The sequence below is a fragment of the Passer domesticus genome, chromosome 2 (assembly GCF_036417665.1).
Source record: "Passer domesticus isolate bPasDom1 chromosome 2, bPasDom1.hap1, whole genome shotgun sequence".
Lineage (NCBI taxonomy): Eukaryota > Metazoa > Chordata > Aves > Passeriformes > Passeridae > Passer > Passer domesticus.
In genome coordinates this window covers 122,595,407-122,614,013 of record NC_087475.1, presented here as the reverse complement: position 1 = coordinate 122,614,013, position 18,607 = coordinate 122,595,407, and the positions used below count along the sequence as shown (strand labels likewise).

General features: G+C 51.5%; 1 protein-coding gene across 2 annotated transcripts in view; it reads left to right on the top strand.

Annotated features, from left to right (window-relative positions):
- IGSF3 (immunoglobulin superfamily member 3) overlaps positions 1–18,607 on the top strand; it is a 91,749-nt gene that overhangs the window by 59,406 nt on the left and 13,736 nt on the right. Inside the window, exons 3-6 of one of the 2 annotated variants that reach the window (XM_064411019.1) lie at positions 460–870; positions 1,709–2,098; positions 3,716–4,117; positions 7,595–7,999. In XM_064411019.1, coding sequence (XP_064267089.1) covers positions 460–870; positions 1,709–2,098; positions 3,716–4,117; positions 7,595–7,999 — 1,608 coding nt within the window. The remainder of the gene's footprint in view (positions 1–459; positions 871–1,708; positions 2,099–3,715; positions 4,118–7,594; positions 8,000–18,607) is intronic. The other variant, XM_064411020.1, reaches the window with a different exon arrangement.

Sequence of the window (18,607 nt, the reverse complement as noted above, 5' to 3'; positions counted from 1 at the left end):
GCCCCACCAGTGACTGAGGAGGAGTGAAGACCATACCAGGGGTGAGGAGTGGCTGAAGGATGTGGGCAAGAGGGGCGTCACAGAACATGCTGGGGGACACATGATGGAGGAGAGGCCCCTCGTGACAAAATGCCCTATTGGGAAATGGATGCAATAAACTGTGCTGCTCTGCAGCGTAGTGGAAAACCTTGTTCAGTTGCTGGGGTCCACTGAGCAAGAATTTAAGCACCACGCCTGGAGTTTGTGCTGCAGGTCATGGTCTTTCCCAGCCAAGGGCTTTGGGGACGATTCTCTTCTTACTAGGGGCTAAATGTGAGTTAACACAGCCTTGCTAATTCTTAATGTTTAATTGCAACTGTGAAAAGAAACTTCCCCCCAGCTCTCTTAAGGTATTTGGCCTTTACCCTCAGCATTTTGGCCTTGCTAACTCTGGGCTGTTTGTGTCCTGCTCTGCTGCAGTGATCCCGGACTCGCTGCGGGTGACAGCGATCCCGCAGACGCTGAACAAGGTGGAGCACGACTCCCTGGAGCTGAAGTGCGAGGTGTCCAAGAGCACAGCCCAGCACAGCCACGTCTCCATCGCGTGGTACCGGCAGCGCGGCAGCGAGGCGCCCGTCGAGATCATCTCCCTCAGCCGCGACTTCGTCCTGCGGGCCGGCAGCGCCTACGCCCAGCGCCAGGCCACGGGGGACGTGCGCTTGGACAAGGTTGGGGAAACCACCTCCAAACTCACCATCTACAACCTCCACCCCTCAGACCAGGGCGAGTTTTACTGCGAGGCAGCGGAGTGGATCCAGGACCCGGACGATTCTTGGTACGCCATGACCCGCAAGCGCTCCCAGGGCGCCATCGTCAACGTGCAAGCCACTGGTCAGTGTCTCCTCTGCCCCTTCTCCCTGGGCTGGGCAGTGGGAGGAGATGGAAAATGGGGCTGTGTCGTGTTAGGTGGCTGGGGTTCAGCTCCCTGCTTTGCCATGTGCCCCACCTGGGGGGCTGCTGGCAGGGTGAAACAGGGCAAAGGAGGGCTCAGGCACTGCCTGCAGCCAAGGGAAGTGTCAGCAAAGGGCAGCAAGGGGGTTTGGTGACAGGCCCTGTCTCCTGATGTGGTCAGGGATCTGGGGCTGGCACAGAAACTAAAACATACTTCTCAAGCACTTGGTGCTAGCACAGACAGTAAGGATTTTAGTAAGTTAGGAGGCAAGAGTGATACAGCAGGGAATAAAACTGAAAATTTCGTCGGGTGCTTTTGTATCACACAAGGTCTGTTTACAAGTCAAAATTCTTCTCCTAGCCCCCTGCACAGATTCCTGCTAAGGATCTAAAGATGCAGCTGAGCTCTTTGTTCCTCTGGGATATCCCCAAAGGTTCTGCCTCTTGGACTCTGGCTGAGCAGGGTGTGAGTAGGACTAGGCTCCAGATCATATTCCACAATGGTACTGGATGCTCCAGAACTGCTACCTAGAGGACAGGGATGTGATTGAGGAAGCCTTTGCTTGCTCTTTGCTTGATGGGCAAGAAGGAGGCTCAGTGGGAGCACAGCCTATCTGGTCTGCCACAGCCAAAACAAGTCCCTTACCTTTTTACCTCTGGGTGTGCTTGTCTGAGGGCTGTTGGCTATGCAGGGAGTAGCAAGTTGTGAACACCTGACATGAGGTGTGCTGGCTGTCCTGGTGGGCTTTGCCATCCTGACACGAGTCTCTCTCCCCAGACAAGGAGTTCAGCGTCCGGCTGGAGACGGAGAAGCGGATGTACATCGTGGGCGAGCCGGTGGAGTTCCGCTGCATCCTGGAGGCGCAGAACGTCCCCGACCGCTACTTCTCCATCTCCTGGGCCTTCAACAGCTCCCTCATCGCCAGCCTGGGACCCAACGCCGTGCCGGTGCTCAACAACGAGTTTGCCCAGCGCGAGGCCCTGGGCCAGCTCAAGGTGGCCAAAGAAAGCGACAACGTTTTCGTGCTGAAGATCTACCGCCTGCGCCTGGAGGACAGCGGCAAGTACAACTGCCGGGTGACCGAGCGGGAGAAGACCGTGACGGGAGACTTCATTGACAAGGAGAGCAAGCGGCCCAAGAACATCCCCATCACTGTCATGCCACTCAGTAAGTAGGGGCGTGTCCATCCCGTCAGGAAAAGGGTTCACGTGCTGTTTGGGCTTGGAATCCCTACTGGCAAGATGTATTTCTGTTGTTGGGATGGGGATGAAAAGGAGGGGTGTGTGTCAGGTTGATAGGTGGGGAGTCGTGCCCCCACCTTGTAATGACACCAAGCTGGCACTTCCGTTCTTGAGCTGAAGGTACATGTGACAGCCTGTGACTTGCTCCTCATGTCTCGCTCCTGGCCTTGCTCTGCAGGGACCTGGGTGCTCTGTAAAGTGCCCAGCAGGCACAGTGGGAAGATCAGCTTGGCCTTGGTTTATCCTAGGAGCTGCTAGGTTCCTGCAGGCTGTTATGTGATGGTGATTCAGCTGTCTTGCAAGACAGCTATGCTGGAAGAAACCAGGTGTGCTCCTTGAGCCGCTGTGCTCTTCGGCATGGAGCTCCATCCTGATCACTGTGTGTCAGCCAGCTCTGGTAAAAACAACTGGAGGCTTGCCTTGACTGTCTTTTATATTTGTGAGATAAATGTGGTAAATATGGAAATAACAGGTTGAGAGGAGAGACTCACTGACTCATTCCTTGTTTTGCTCTCTGAAACTCTGGTGGCCGTGGCACGGTGAACCTTGCATGGGATTTCCCAAGCTACCATGGCAGTGGACTTGGACCAAGCAGAGGGTAGCTGCAAGAGGATTTTGTGCTTTATTGGCCTCCTACCTCCGAGATTTGTAGGGAAATGCAGCCCTTTCCTCTAGCTTTTTTTTTCCCTCCTCATTTCTCCAAAAGAAACTCTATTTCTTTTCTGTCCTACCAATATTTGGTCTCATTTGTTTGGTTTTAAAAATCACTCTAGCTAGAAATCTTGCACTGGACAAATTTCTAAAATGTATTGTTTCTAGACCCAGCCACCTTTCAGACAGATTTGATTCTTGCCTTTGATAAATCACCAGCTGTAGGAGCAAATGTGATGATTTTTTTAAGGGTGCTAAGTGTCCATAACTGTGATGGAAGGCAGCAGGAGTAACCAGCACTCAGTATCTCTGAAAAAACAGCCACAAAGCCTTACACCTCTGGGAAGCTCAAGATGCCAGATTTTTTTTTTTTTAACATTACCAAACAGTGATAGCTACCTATAGTGTCACTATCAGTGGGAGTCTGGGAGAGCTTCTCCCAAAAGGTGTTGGTAGGAATGGATGTGGCAAGATGGTGATCGGGATGACAAGAATTGGAAAAGCCACAGGGTGCTGGAAGCTGCTTTTTTTTGGCAGAGCCAGTTGCACACAGTGCATACTGTAGCAACAGAAATTCCCTCAAGTTTTGCCAAGATCCCATCCCGGACCGGTGACCAGAAGACGTGGCCATGTCTCCTGAGCCGTAGGCAGAGATTTCTCCCAGCTTTGGCCTACACCTGCCTTGAGTGTGCAAGTCACCAGGAGCAGCTCGCTGCCCACCAGCTGTTTTTGGATGTGGTCACGCATGAGGTTAAGACGTGCCTGGACCCAAATGCGTGGGCAGTTTCCTGCACCTGGTGGAAAGCGTCTCTGGCCAGCAGCGTCCTTCTTGCAGCCCCAGCAGTGGCGAGTGTGTATCATCTCCCCTGTGTGTATGCGTTTCTCTCCTTAGAGACCAGCATCTCCTTGGAGATAATCAACAACGCCACCAATGTCTTGGAGGGAGAGAGCCTGCGCTTTGGCTGCAACGTGCGCTCGGGCTTGGGGCCCCAGAGCCGCCTCTCGGTGGCCTGGCAGCTGGTGGACAAGCTGAACCGGCGCAGCGAGATCGTGCGTCTGGACCGGGAGGGCACCCTGCACCCCGGCCCCGCCTACGCGGAGCGCAGCAGCTACGGGGGCATCCAGGTGGAGCAGGTGCGGCCCGGCTCCTTCACCCTGGAGATCTTCAACAGCGTCAAGGCGGACGAGGGCCACTATGAGTGCCGGGTGGCCGAGTGGACGCGGACGCTGGATGGGGAGTGGCAGATGGTTGGGGAGCGGCACACGAGCACCCCGGTGTCCATCACTGCTCTGGGTGAGTACTTGAGGCCTGGGGGGCCCTGGGGCCGCGGTCCCCCACGTGCCTGGCCGTCCCCCAGGAGGTCACCTGCAGATCACTGAGGATGTTCTCAGTGCTCCTGTCTTTGCTTGCCGGCAAAATGGAGGCACTCAGCAGCCTGCCCACAGCTCCTCGTAGGGTGGTGCAAAACATGCATGCGCCCTTGTGTGTTGGGGCAAAGTCTGAGGGGTGGCTGTAGCAGAAGCAGAGCATGGAATGGCTGAGGAGAGGGATAGGGCTTCCAGTGTCCTTCAGAGCAGAGAGGCTGCCAGTCCAATGATGTGTCCTACCAGTACTGGAGCTGCGTTTTGGTCAGTGCAGTGGTGGTGCTCCATTGGCAGCTCATGGACATCAAAATTCCTTGCCTGCCCTGGGTAAACCTTACTTCTGCCCACACCAGATGAGGAGTGCAGAATGCTGGGCATCTGTTGGCCCAAAAAGCAGAAATGGTGGGCATCTCTGACAGAAAGCGTGAGTCAGGAATGGTCCTCGCTGCCTCTGCAGGGAGGCACTGAGCTGCTGGCCCAGAACCACAATGTTGTCCATGACCAAAGTAAACCAGTACCTGGGATCATTGCTGCTGGTACTCTGCTCTGCCAAGAGGCTCCTCTGTTCCAACACAGTGAAACACATCAGTTTAGGAGAGGGCAGGTAGGGAGTTTGACATTGTGCGTGGATTGTGAGTTACTTTGGTCCTCCTGGGCTGGTTCCAAAAGGGATCTGCAGAAGGCTGAAGATGGGATGACTGCTTATGTGAGACCACTGATTTTCAGAATGCCAAGACTAAGGCAATCAGGGAGCTGTATTGAAAGGTTAAGATGGAAATTCTGGCAGGAGGGTGGGGATTGTGTGGATCTTACTGTTACTCTGAAGTATTAAGCTTTGACAAGATGTGTGTGAGACCAGACTTCAAAGTCCTATTATATTCTGATGAAAATCTTGCTTTTTTCCTCCTTTCCTCTCCTTTACTTTTGACCTCCTTTCAGAGGCTGTTTTGGCTGGAGTTAGAAATCTTTTCTGTATAGCTGCCAAAAGCAGGTAGGGATGTTCTTTTGTAAAGTACTAAAGCAAGATTCTCATCTAGTTTCAATGGTGTCTTCCTCATGAGGTCAGCAGCATTTGGCCTGCTACAAGTCCCAAGTGTCAGCCCTTCCCTTTACTCTGCGACTTGTAAAAGTCTTGAGATTAACCACTGAGATTTTAAAATATGTCACTTTTGCTCTTGTTAAAATTTAAGATGCTCAGAAGTGCACAGCAGTTCCAGAAGATGTGATGGAAAGGCTGTCCCACCTCAGTCACCAGCTGTTGAGCATGTTCTGTCTGGTCCTAAGAAATTCCTAGGTCTTTTTAACTAGCAAAGCTGAAGTACCTTATAAAAATATAGTAGAGAAACCTAGTGAGTGTTGTTTTGCTGCTAAATCTGTTGGGTTTTTTTTTTGTTCAGCTTGATGTTTTTGAAATGTCCTGAGAAGCCCAAATTCAGGGTACTAAGAAAAAGCAAGTGAGGTTTATTGCCTCAGAAACTGCTGTTCTAAAAAAAATGCAGTAAATTTAGTGACACATTTCAAGTTAAGGTCTCATTGTTTGCCAGCCTGCCGGGATAAGAAACTCTTCAGCTGATGATGTTCAAACCCACAAATCTAACCACTGGGTGGTTCAGAAGCAAGAGCCAGAGGACAGAGATGTGCTGGCAGAAGAGACCAGATGTTCCTGAACTTCTGAGGCTCTTGAGTGCGTGGCACAGACTTATCCCAGTCTGGCCACAGAAGATGGGGGTGAGGGAGTGGTGTATTTTTGTAGGGAGGTTTTACAGAAAACCAATCCACTTTTATGCTTTTTGGACCAAGTCCTAAAAGAGGAAGGGCTTTTGTTTGTTAACGTAAGTGCCATGACCATGTTGACGGAGTTGAAGACCTGAGAAACACACCTGGCTTCTGCATGACTTCATGAAGCTTGCTTGCCCAGGCCAACTGGAGACTAAACTTGATGAAATCAGCTGGTGTTGGTGAAATTAAGTTGGCTTTCCTGGGCGTTCTCTGGCTCAGGGTTTCTCTGAGCTGGGTCTGCTAACACACTTACTGGGGCAGGAGGGCTGCTGCGGGGTCTGAAGGTGAGGGCTTACGTGGGGCTGAGAGACAAGAGCTCTGCAGGGGAGGCAGCCTGGGTCTCCTGGGTAATCACTGGACATGCTGTGAGAGGCTTTAATCCTGAAGATTGACCTGTTTTCTCAGTAATTACACGTCCCAGAGCTCTGGCATGGTGACGCCGTGGGGTTGCAGAGGCACTTGCTGGAAGTGAGCAGATTTGGTGGGCTCCATGCTGTGCCTGGTCTGCCTGCAGCAGCAGGGAGCTCCTGGCTCATCTTTTCGAGCCAGTGGCAGGCTGAAGCTCCATGCTGATCCAGATGATGTTCCTTTTCTGACTGTGCACCGTCTGGGGTCTCCTCAAGCAGTGTCAGCTCCACTGGAAGCTGGGGTGGTCAGCACTGCAGGGAGAGGGAGACCTGTCAGCCCATGTGAGACACCCCATGGAGCCTCTGAGGAGGGGAGCACTTCTTGGGGACATTGGCAGGAGAAAACAAAGTCCCTGCTGAGTCTGCTGGCCACGCTCAAGTGATTGGAAGAGCAGAAAGTGTTTCTCTCTGCAGCTTGATTCAAATGAGCAATGGAAGTACTCTGCCTGAATATGTAAGCCTGACTGGCTAACTGGAATATGTTACCTTTTAATTACTAATAGACTGCCGATTTCAACTCCTCTAAACAAACAGAGTGCTGGGGGTAGACGAGTCAAAGTGTATTGACCAGCTTACAGAGTGGCAGACACGAGAGAATAACTGCATAAAGCTGTCCTGGAGTTGTGATCTGGAAGAGAACAAAAGCTGTGCTGTGTGAAGAACAGGAGCAACCAGCTTCTCTTTCAGTTTGCCAACATCCTGGGGTTTTGTAACCACTGCCACCTCTAGAGTGCATGTTTTGAAGGTTGCTGCTTCTTGCTTTCCTCATTCTTCCTGTAGCTGCAGCAGCCAGACACAGACCTGGGTTGGGGGACAGGGTGGGACCCCCTGCCCGAGAGGTGGATGCGAATCACAGGGGGCTGGTGCTGAGTAGCTACTCTGCCAGGTGCTTTCCCTCACCATTGTGCTGCTTCATGTCCATACAGGGTTTTGGCAGCCTGCAGAGGCTGTGTCTCAGGGGATCTCACTCCTCTGGGCAGAAATCAAGGGCAATCCTGCTATGGCTGCAGCCCGTGCTCACTCAGGCAGTCACTGCTGCTCAGGCCGTCACCATTTGTGTGTTTTTGCCTCTGCTTTTCACCTCACTTGGCCATACAAATGAGAAGCTGACACAGCTCGGGTGGCTGACGGCACCACTGGATGACCACGCTGGCTTTTGCATGCTGACAGCAGGGCCCCCTCAGGCAGGTGTCTCAGCGCCCTCTCCTCTCTTCCCACAGAGGCCGGGTTTGCTGTCACCGCCATCTCCCGCACCCCGGGCGTGACCTACAACGAGTCCTTCGACCTGCAGTGCATCATCAAGCCCCACTACCCGTCGTGGGTGCCGGTGTCGGTGACGTGGCGCTTCCAGCCGGCGGGCAGCACCGAGTTCCACGACCTGGTCACCTTCACGCGCGACGGCGGCGTCCAGTGGGGCGACAGGGCCGCGGCCTTCCGGACGCGCACCGCCATCGAGAAGGCCGAGTCCAGCAACAACGTGCGCCTGAGCATCAGCAGGGCCAGCGACACCGAGGCCGGCAAGTACCAGTGCGTGGCCGAGCTCTGGAGGAAGAACTACAACAGCAGCTGGACGAGGCTGGCGGACAGGACCTCCAACCTGCTGGAAATCAGGGTGCTGCGGCCAGGTGAGTGCCAGGGGTGTGTGGAGAGGGGGTTGGGGGATGTGCTGGTGCTGCAGAGGCTTCCCTTGAGTTAGGACTGCTCTTCTGGCAGTGGGTGATGTTTCTCACTTGTAGCTAGCTCTTCCACTGATTATGTTGGAGCTCCTTTGTCCACCTCTGGGGAAGCGGATCCTCTCTTTGCCTCTTGTATGCTGTCCTGGGGTTTTCCTCTGGAAAGTGAGGTGGCTGAGCTCAGTCCAGTGTCTGGAGTGTTCCTGTGAGACAGAGGTGGTTTTCAGGTTGCCACCTCCATTTACCGTGTCATACTCGGAAAAGAGAGGAGAAGAATGGGGCAAACGGGATCAAAGAGAGGATGTGTTCCCACCAAAGCTGCACGTGCACCATAGGTGGGGTGCTGCAGCTCTCGTCTAATAACTGTGTGCAGCTCTCATTCTGATGGAAGCACCTTCAAAAACAGGTGGTGGTCAAAGAGCCTGATTTTCACCCTCACCAGAAATTGACCCCTTTTGGCTGAAAGTCTCCACAGCCATGGGTGCCCGCACAGAGTGTGCAGCAGATAAGCAACAGGCACCTGGCGTGGCAGGGGCAGTCAGAAAACCTGCAAGGTGCTGTCCCTGTACAGTCACTGGAGAGAGTGAGGGGCCTTCTGTAGGCCTTGTCACTGATATTTTGGTGGTGTCCCTGTTGTGCATGAAAAGTACAAAGATGGGTGGCCATGGTAGCTGTGGGCTGTTGCTGAGCTGAATGGTGCATTGCTGTCTTGGCCTTAGGGATGGAGTTGGTGTTTGGAGTGAGGCTTTTAACACCTTCAGGATGGTTGGCTCTGGTCTTTGCTGTGAGTTCTACTCTTGTGTTCCTGTGCAGAAGGACTCCTTCCTAGGGTCTCTGCTGGTTGGACTTTATGTTTTTCCCATCAGTATCCCTCTTCATAATCCCTCCACCTTCCCCTCTTCATACTCCTTCCACCTTCCCCAACCCTGTCTTTAGACAGCTCAGGGGATGCTGTGAGCTCGAGCCACCTCATGAGCTCTCCATAATTTTTCTTCCCTCTCTCTCCCTTGCCCTCATCTCCAGGTTAATCTTCTCCATTTATCTTGATTATGCTGCCTTGTAATACATGTTTTACTGCTTGCAAGGTCGAGTTGGTGATGTTCATCATTTTAGCTTACTTCCTTAGGAAGCAGTGTTGAATGGATGTGGTCCCCGGAGTAACATGCTTCTTCACAGCCCTATGCATGCATATCTGTGTGTGAGACAGAGAGGGAAAGAGAAATCCTTGATAACAGCTTCAGGAAGAGAGCCTGTGTGTCACAGCTCAGGGTGGCAGGCAGCTCAGTTAAACCATGCTCTGGCAGCCTGTTGTTCTTTACTGGAGCACTAAGACTCAAGTGATGCCTGAGCAGAATAAGTTGTCCAGGTCTCCATGGTTTTCACCTCTCCCTGTCTCCCAGTTGCTCAGCAAACAACTGCAAAAAAAAATCTTAGCTGTCAGTTCAGTGAGTCCTGCATAATGTTTGAGGCTTTATGGCTCACAAGTGGGGATGGAAGGGAAGAGGGACTCCCCAGAGCTCTCCCAGCACCATGGCTGCACCCTCTCTGTGTTTTGTTACCATGTCCCAGGCAGCCTCCTGGAGTGGGCAGTTGATGTTCTCCATGAATGAAATGTTGACTGTCACACCAGGGACTGCTCTGGCTCTCTCTGGTTTTGCAGGTGGCAGAGGGTTGTATTGCATCATTCCTGGGTCTTTGGCTGGATGATCTCCAGAGAGGATCCAGGATGATCTGGGAGACACCTTCCCCAGACACTTCTGAGTGAATGTCCTAAAGCCCTCCCAGTCAAACCTGTGCTGATGAAGTGGGTGCTGGTTTTTAGATAAATGTCCAAGGCTTCTCCAAAAAGGGACCCTGGAATGATTAAATAGCTGAGAGAGCTGTCTGTCTACTTCTGTTCCACTACAGTCACCTTAATCTGAGATAACTTCAGGCTGCTCTTTGGTGTCTCAGTCCTAGCCTTTCCTTTGCCATTAGGCGTGGCTGTCTGCCTTCACCCATAGGCTTGGGGTGACCTATCTCCACTACCAGGCCACTAAGGGACACCATAAAGAAGAGTTACCTGGAGATCTTTTGGCAAATGGAGCCAGCATGTGTTTCTAGGCTGTAAGCTAATGTGGGGATTCTAGTTCCCTCTCAGATCCCTGCTCCCTGTTTGAGTGACCTTTCTGTTTGACAGGTTCCAGGTGCAGACATGGAAATCAGTATACCAGCCTTTGAACTGTGTTGAGGAGAGAAAGGTAGATTAGTCATGGTATCCTTGCTTTGTGAAATCTGAGAAGAAATGAGCAGTATTTTGAGAGATAAAACATGTAGGGGCTGAAGGAGGGAGCAAGGAAGGCAGGCAATGGCAGCATTAACCCAGCTCTGAGTACAAGGTCTGCAGGCATGATGGCACAAGTCTCCTCTGTGGCATCTGAGCCAGATTTGGCCTTTGAGACTGACATTCCTGATCCCTTGGGATCTTTTTGTTCTAAAGACTGGCAGTGTGAGGAAATTCCCTGTAAAAGGTGCTGGCTGTGTGTGTGAGAGGTTATAGAGAATTTAGGTATCATGTAAGTTCACCAGCAGTAGCACTGGGATCCAAAGCTCCCTTTCCTGTCCTGCTGCTCAGTGTCATGCAAGCTTGCAAACCTTGGGTTGAGAGCTCATGTGTGCTTTACAGGGACAGAGATCTGCACTGCTTTAGGGCCACTGCTGAGTTTTAATTTCTGTAGGCTGGGGCAGAAATCCAAACTGGTGTGAGGGGCTGTTAGACATGGCTGGAAACCAGACTTGCTGGATAGCCTGTGGCTATTTCATTTCCCTACAATGCAGTGTTCTTTTTACTTCCATCTCTCAAGATGCCTGTTGTTTCTTTCTTGGTGAGCTCATGTTTCAGCAGAAGGGGAAGAATAATAAAAGTACATCTCAGTTCACACCAGCTGCTTCCCTGAAACCAAAGCTGGCAGGAGACCATGCACAGTAGTGCAGTTGAACTAGAAGTGAGCCTTGAGTGCAGGAGCGGAGATTTCTTTTGTGTTTGGGGCTCCCCTTCTGTTGCAGTATCTGGCCTGCCTCTGAAAGTCTGTGTCTGTTATCCGCAAGGCCATCATCCCTTTCCCCTGAGGGTTCACCACCATTTTCCCATCTAGAGACATTGCTTTGCCCTTTGCCTTGCCCCTTTCCAGGCTGAGAAGAGCAGCCAGCATGCAAGGCTTAGTGATATTTGAGAGATCTGTCAGGATTAGCTGTGTCCTGTCCTTGGAAAGGACATGTGTGGCGGCTCCCTGGCACTTAGGGTTTCCTTGGGTTTTAGGGGAAGCAGAGGTACCTTTTAGAGGAAGCAGGTGGTTCCTTTTGAATCCAAGTGACCCTGGAAGCATTTGGATTCAGGCTGAGCTCTCAGTGTCACACTGAGATGCCAGCTGACCTCATTGTTCCCTACCCCCTTTCTTGCGCAGCGTGGAGGGGAAACAGTGCTGGGTCCTGCCTGAGGGAGGAAGGTGGTAGGTTCAGACAGGTCAAGGGAAAGACCCAAGGGCTGTCAGGCAGGCTCTGTTCCCATCTCCCCCTTGGATCTTGCTTCTCCCTGCCAGGTGTCCAGGGATGAGACAGCAGGCACTGTCTGGGAGCAGTGAGTGCCTGTGTGGTGGGCAGGACTCAGACAAGGGCAGCAGACAGTGCACCACGGGAGCTGTGCTGCAATCTGGGGTGTCTGCAGAGTGCTCTCTCTTTTGGCAAGGAAGCTTGGGGCACATTTGTGCTGGTGTATTAAATTGCCATTGTCATTGTGTGTGTTACTGCACTTACCACTCCTCTGCAGCACAGTTGAGGGGGTGATTCAGCAAAGTCCTGGGGTCTGAGTGCTGGAGAGTGTATCTGGCAACAGCAGAGTAAGAAAGCAGGGCTTTCACACAACACCCCACCCTCAGAGCACCTTCTCACCCCTTTCATACTCATACAGCTCCCCACCCCTCCATCCTTGCATTGTCCCTTGTCCTGTTCCTTCATTGCTAAATCTGGATCGGGCGCTCAGGGAGAAGCTGCAATCGCCTCTATAAATCTGTCCTCTTGCTGCTGGGATTTTGACAGTAATGAACATGGGAGGAGGGATGGCAGGGGATGATAACTGAGCAGAAGCCAGGGGTGCTGGGCTCCTCACTGCTTTTTTGCAAGCCAGTCTACAGCAGATTGATTGACCTGGGAGCTGTCGAGCAAACAAGGCAGTCATGCTCTTCATTAGAGCATTAATTATCTTCCACAGGCTCTCCAGGGGCTGCTTCTTAAAGTTTGGTTTATTAGGAGCTGTCAAGTTGAAACCATCATGGAGGGGGGGATGTGGAGGCTCATCAAGCTGGCCTTGGAGGAGCTGGAGGTGGCTTCTTCCTGAACCTTACTTTAGGAGTAGATTGAGCCAGAGCTATGCTTTTCCTGAAGCCCTGCATTCAGGTGGGTTCAGAGCCTATTTCTGCTCTCCACAGGAAACCAGAGAGTGGCTGTGCTGGGCTAGCAATGGCCAAAGAATGAAGGACTCTTACCTCTTTGTGCAAGGCCATCCATGGCAGCCACAGAAAGACTGTTCAGTCTCATGCTCCTCCTTCTCTCTGAAGGCTCATTGAGCAGCCAAGCAGTGGATGGTTGTGACTGCAGGTTGAGGATGCTGGGAAGATGAGGAGGGCACGAGGCAGAGGAGAACTGGAAAAGGAGGCTGCTTTATAGCACACTCAGTGGTGGGAGGGGAGGACTGATTTTCAAATAATTAACCACCACAACATTTGTGGAGTATAGTGAGAAACTTTCCTTAACTCATATACTACTGTTAATGCATTCATTCCATCTCATCTTTGTAATTCTTAGTAATTTCAGTGCTTAAGGAATCCTCTCATGGATGGATGTGAAAGATGCCTTTTCTACTACAGGTGACCAGTGGAATACTGACCAGACTCTTGAGTGGAGGCTCAAACAAGTGTTTTCAAAGGCCACAAAGTCTGTGCATTAACTTGACACTTCTTGCTTCTGGCAGCATCCAGCAATAAAGTTAAGCAAGCAGAGTTAATGAGCTGGAAACTTCCTTACAGAAGTGAAGTCTGGAAACTGAAGTTTGCTGCTTGCTTGATCCCAGAGTGGTTTTGCTCTGTAGAACAGCTCTGCTTTACATCTGCCTGCTCCATCTGGCAAATGGTTGTACTCCTGCTTGAGTGCTGAAGGAGTTCAAGAAGAGCTCAGAAGAGAGGAGCCTGTTCCTCAGCAGCAGTGGCTGTGGCACAGAGCAGCCTCCTCTTCCCTGTGTGCTTGGGGACTTGCTCCTTTCCCTTCACTGCCAGGGGTGAGACCTGCTGTTCCTCCTCAGAGCTGCTGCTCCTTCCTTCCAGCACACTGAGCACATGAAATGAAGGGGCTCAGTGTTGCATGACCCAGAGCTGTCCCCTTGCATGGACCTGCATTAGTGACCCAGCTGGAGCCCTTGTTCTTCTGCAGATAGTAGAGGTAGGGATGATTCTCCTCCTCCTGCCCATTTGCCCTGGGGAGCTCTGTTGCCACACTTGCCAGGTCCTCTGGGACAGATTCCCCACTTGCTGTCACCTCCTTGGCACAGTTATTCATCCCAGGCCAGCACCCCAGAGTGCATTTTCTCCACATTTAGCCATCACTCCCTCCTCCAAACATCCCTGTCCTCCTGAGTGTAAGCAGCAGAGGAGGGAGCTCATGCTGGATGTGCTGCTGCATTCCTGATGCTGTTCTGGGGATGATGACACTGGCCTTGTGGGGTCAGAGCTGTGATTCACCTCTCCCTGCATTTGGTTTTCCTTCTGGGGGTGGTGCTGCTTGGCTCCTCTGCAGGTTTTCCTGTAAGAGTCCCTTCTGTAAGAGCCAGGTGTGTTGAGCTGATTGCAGCCAGTTATGTTCAAGGTTTCTCTTGGGATTCCAGCCTGGAAAATGCACCCAGGGGCGTGACCTGAGAAATTGAACTTTAAATAGATGAAGCATCTTGGATGCATTTCACAAGGGTGAAGAGTGTGGGAATATGTCCTTGCACCTAGTGGGACCTTAACCTGACTCAGCCTGCTCTGTGTGTGTCCACTGATCTTAGTGCAGGCAGTCTTTCTTTTCAGTCCCCTAACAATACTGACAATGCCAGGAGATCTGGGCCATATCCAGGATATGCTAATGTCTTCAAATTAGCTCTCTCCATGGTTACTTTTTAGGTGCAAATCTTTCACTTCCATTTCAGAGTACTCTCTGCTTTCTCTCTTTGATATCTCCTGAGCAGCTTTCCACTCCTGTTTGCAGCATGGATGTACAAAACTATGGTGTCAGCCTGTTTGCAGTCTGTGCACATGCACCTTCTTTGATGCTGTCTTGAGCAGCTTCTCTCTCTCCACACACTTTAGCTTCTCATCGATTCCCTGTTTGCTTTCCCTGGACTAAAATACTCTGCAGTGAGCAGTATTTAGGTGGTGTCCAGCTCTAAAGCTTTGTACCTCCTCCTGTCCTTGAAGATCTCAAAAGCAGAGTCAGCAGGGGCAGCCCTTGAGGGAGAGGGAGACTGGTGAGGAGCAGCTTTGCAGCCAGGTGTTGACCACTCTTGTCCTGTCCCAGTCTCTGCATGGAGCCCCAGCTCTCTGTGAGGTGAGTGGCCTTGGGGCCAGCAGGCTCAGTGCTGCAGCAGCACAATATTTCTCTTGCTGTATTCTCAGCCCTCCAGTCAGAGCAGTGCCCAGCCCAGGGGTCCCTCCCCATATGCCCAAGCAGCACCTTTGGCAGTCCACCTCTGTGCATGGCACCAGCACCATTTTTCTGTGTGCTGTGTCCTGAGGAATGCTTCTCCTGGCATGAAACTGCATGTTCTGATGTTGGTCAAAGACTGATTCCTGGGTTCACTGAACCTGTGATCTGCTCCCTTACAGCAAAATGGCTGCAAACATGATGAACCTGTGGCTCAGGTTCTTTTAATTTAACATATGTATGTATACATAAAAGTTTTCTCTCAAGGCCATCTTACTTTCTTAAATAGACATTTGGGATGCTACTAAAAGAAAATTAGTATAGTTTTCCTTGTCCTAATTAACAGAGAAGCAGGGAGTTCAGATGATGATGGATCTGTAGCCCATTATGCTGAAATATGTCCTCACTCCTTAAGAAGTTCAAGAATACAATTCTTTCCAAAAGGACAGATGGCTCATTTCACTGGGTTGTTCTTCCAGCAGTAGTTGTACTCACTAGTTACAGAAGCAGCATCATCCATGAACGTTCAGTTTTGGGGAAATGGTGTCTTCAGCTGCAGTTAAAAAAGTAAACTCCTGCAGGTGGAGCTGACCTGGCACTTTGCTGCACAGAAGGAGGTCTGGGCCACTGTGGGCTGCTGGCTGCATGGTCCTGTCCCCTCCCTTGTGCTGGCACAGGTCGTGCTGTGTACCAGCTCAGTTTAGTCCACCTGCAGAAAGCTGGCCCAGTGGAAGGGAACAGTTAAAGGTGAGTGGAGTGAGCTAATGCTTGGGTGAATTCAGCTGGGTCCTTCTCAGGGGACTTCTCTTTGCATGGAGAGCAGCACCTGACACTGGCAGGGCTGATGCGGGCAGTATCCAAAAGATCTCCTGATCCTGCCTGAGCTCTGTCTGGAGAGCTTGCTCTCTGGATGGCAAGAAAACGACATTTCACACCACCCTAAGCAGCTCATCTCTGTGTGCCCAGCACTCAGTTTTTCAGCAGGAGCTGCTGAAAATGCCCAAGTCAAGCACAGCGTGTGTGAAATCAGCCCTACACTACAGGGTGCAGCTGTGCTCTGAGTGTGCAACTGCACAAAACTGCCAAGTTGTTCTGAGAGGGAGGGAATATCTCAGGAAATCCAGCCTCCAGCATGGCATGGGAGTTAGTGTGTGGTGCTGCTGTGTGTGTTACGACTTGCTCTTTGGGTGCATTTAATTACTTTTTTTTCCTAATTGACGGAGCACTCCTTTGTTTGAAATCTTTCTGACGAGAAGTTGATTAAATATCTCTGTATGTTATTTTTTTATTTCTGTATCGTCAGGGTAGCTTGGTACTGAATTTATCTTCCAGTGATCCTATCTCCATATTTTAATTTACAAGTGATCAGTGAGCTGTATATTGTTTTCTGACAGCAGGCACAACTCATGCTGGGAATCTTTGATTCCTCCCTCCCCTCTTCTCTCTCATGCAGAACTTTTTATGTGCATTTCAGGGTTTTGCAGGCAAGTTTCTGATTTTAGGTTTGTGAAGCATTTTGCTTTGGGGTACATTTGTTTCTTGCTGTTCTTTACACTGACATGGTTTCTGTTTCTTGGGGAAAGTCCTGTTTTTTCCAGGCCAGTGGTACATCCCAGCTGGTGGTCTCTGCCTTAGCCTTGGCTGGACCTGGGAGGCTGTGAGCTTCCCAGCTTTTTCCAGCCTTGCCTTTTCTGTATGTGCTGGCAGATGTATGGCTTCTGGGCTTTAGAAAGCCTTTCTGGGTCACTCATGATTCCTCCCCAAGGCCCCACTTGGTTACCTGCTGGTTTTTTGTTGCTCCACAGGCTCCAGCACGCCTGGTAATGCCAGGCTGTTTCCTAGCCAAGCACATGTCCTTGTCACTGCTGCAGTCTTCACATGCAGAGATGGACTTGACCTACTCCCACAGTGGTGGTGGGTCTGCAGTCTGACTGTGCTGCTTTTGGGGAGAGGCAGGCCATGGGGCCACTTCTAGGTACTTTGGGATGATCTGACTTCTCGGGGCTGGAGCTGGCGGGGCTGCGGATGAGCAGCGGATCCACTGTAGGGTTTGAGGAGAGGTGCCTGTTCTGCTTTGCCACAGCACCCTCTGGCACCGTTTTGAGAGCACAAACTCCACTCCCCAGGCTGCAGTAGCACGGTGTCCCTGGGGCTGAGTGCTGGGCAGGGCTGTTGGGCAGGTGATGGTCAGCATGGACGTGCAGAGCTACTTAAATATCCGGCTGGTCTTGCTGCTGCTGCAGCAGCTGTGAGGCTGGGGAGTGTCTGGGCTGTGGACTTCACAGCAACTTGCTGAACATGTTAAAATGCAGGTCGCTTGGTGGTGTTCAGTCACAGGCTCAGCTCTTCTGTCTGACCACATGGGAGGGGGCTGAAGCTGAGTCTTCCTCAGGAAAGGGTTAATGCTGTCTTTCCTTCCCACAGAACTGCTCTCCCAGTAATTCAATCATGTCAGCCTGTTTGCAGGCAATAATTCATTGTTATAGGAACACTACAGTAAAGTGACAAGTTAATAATGGCAGTAATAATGGCAGGCAAAGTCTAATGCTATTTCCCTTTCTGCTGCTCCTGTTGCACCAGCAGCCTCCCATGTTGGCTAATGCAATTTGCAACCTCACTAATCCAGTTTCAGGAGGAATTGTGTTCAGTTAAAAGAGAATAGCCGGAGTCGGGAGCTGTGCTGCCATGCTCCTGCCTTCTCTGGGGAGGTTGCCCCCCGTGCTGGAAGCCTTTGTCTTTACTTCGCTGTGATTTCTGTGCTGTGGTTAAGCTTAATGAGCACAGTCCTCCTAGGAGCATCTCGTTTTCTTCCCTTCTGCAAATGCCTTTCTTCTGATGCCTCCTCTCCAAAAGGACTTGCACATCTTTCCCTTTTGAATGTTGGTTTGATTTCAGCTAACCTAATAAACGTGAGTCACCCAGCTCTCCCCATGCTGAATCAGTAGGCTGGCGTGTACTTGCTTGACTCTGTTCAGGCATTGAAGCAGGAGTCCTTGCAGTGTCTGGGGAGGTGGAGGAGGCTCCTCAGCCCTGATTTGTGGAAGGGAGAAGAGCTGGCAGGGGTCTGAATGTTAGTACATGTCTAAGCCTGTGGCAGTAACCTGCACACTGGTCTCTTGAATCCCAGGCAAACATCCTGGGGGAATTCAGGCACCGAGTGCTTTTCTGGCACTAGTGAGGGAAATGATGAAGCACCTCTGGGATGTGACCACAGGCTGAGGGGATGGCTGAGTTTGTGCCAAAGGCCTGGCCACTGCCCTTCAGGGTTGTACACTGAGTGTGCTGGGGACAGAGGGGTTCCTTGTAGAAGTCACTGTGCTGCTGGAAAAGGATCTCTCCTGACTGCCCTGCTAAGCCCACTGTAGGGTGTTAAACCGGGGCTGGGCTCAGGTTGGGCTGGCCTCATTTCTGCTCCCCCTGCACACACACCTCAGCACAGTGAAATCTCACTGGAGGCTTTTAAAATTAGGACATTTCCCCGGAAAACTTTGTGCAACATTTCATCACTTCTTTCCAAGCCAAAGTGTTCTCTGGAGGAGCTCTCCCCAGCGAGCAGCAGCCTCCAAAGTGGGACACCACCTCCCTGCTTTGGTGACAGGGCTTTCTGGGGACTCCCTGGGATGGTGGTGGCCATCCTCCTGCCCCCCCTTCTGTGCCACAGCTGCTGGTTCATACAGAGCTGCCTCCTTCCCCAGCGGATGGCTCCCTCCTCCTTTGCTGCAGGGGCAACATTCTGGTGTTTTGTGTGGGGCTGTTTTGGGGAAATGCTATCTTCAGCTGCAATTAAACTGTGCCATTCCCAGGCCTTGGTAATAGTGGCTCCCAGGTGGGAAGTAAACTCCTGCTGTTGTG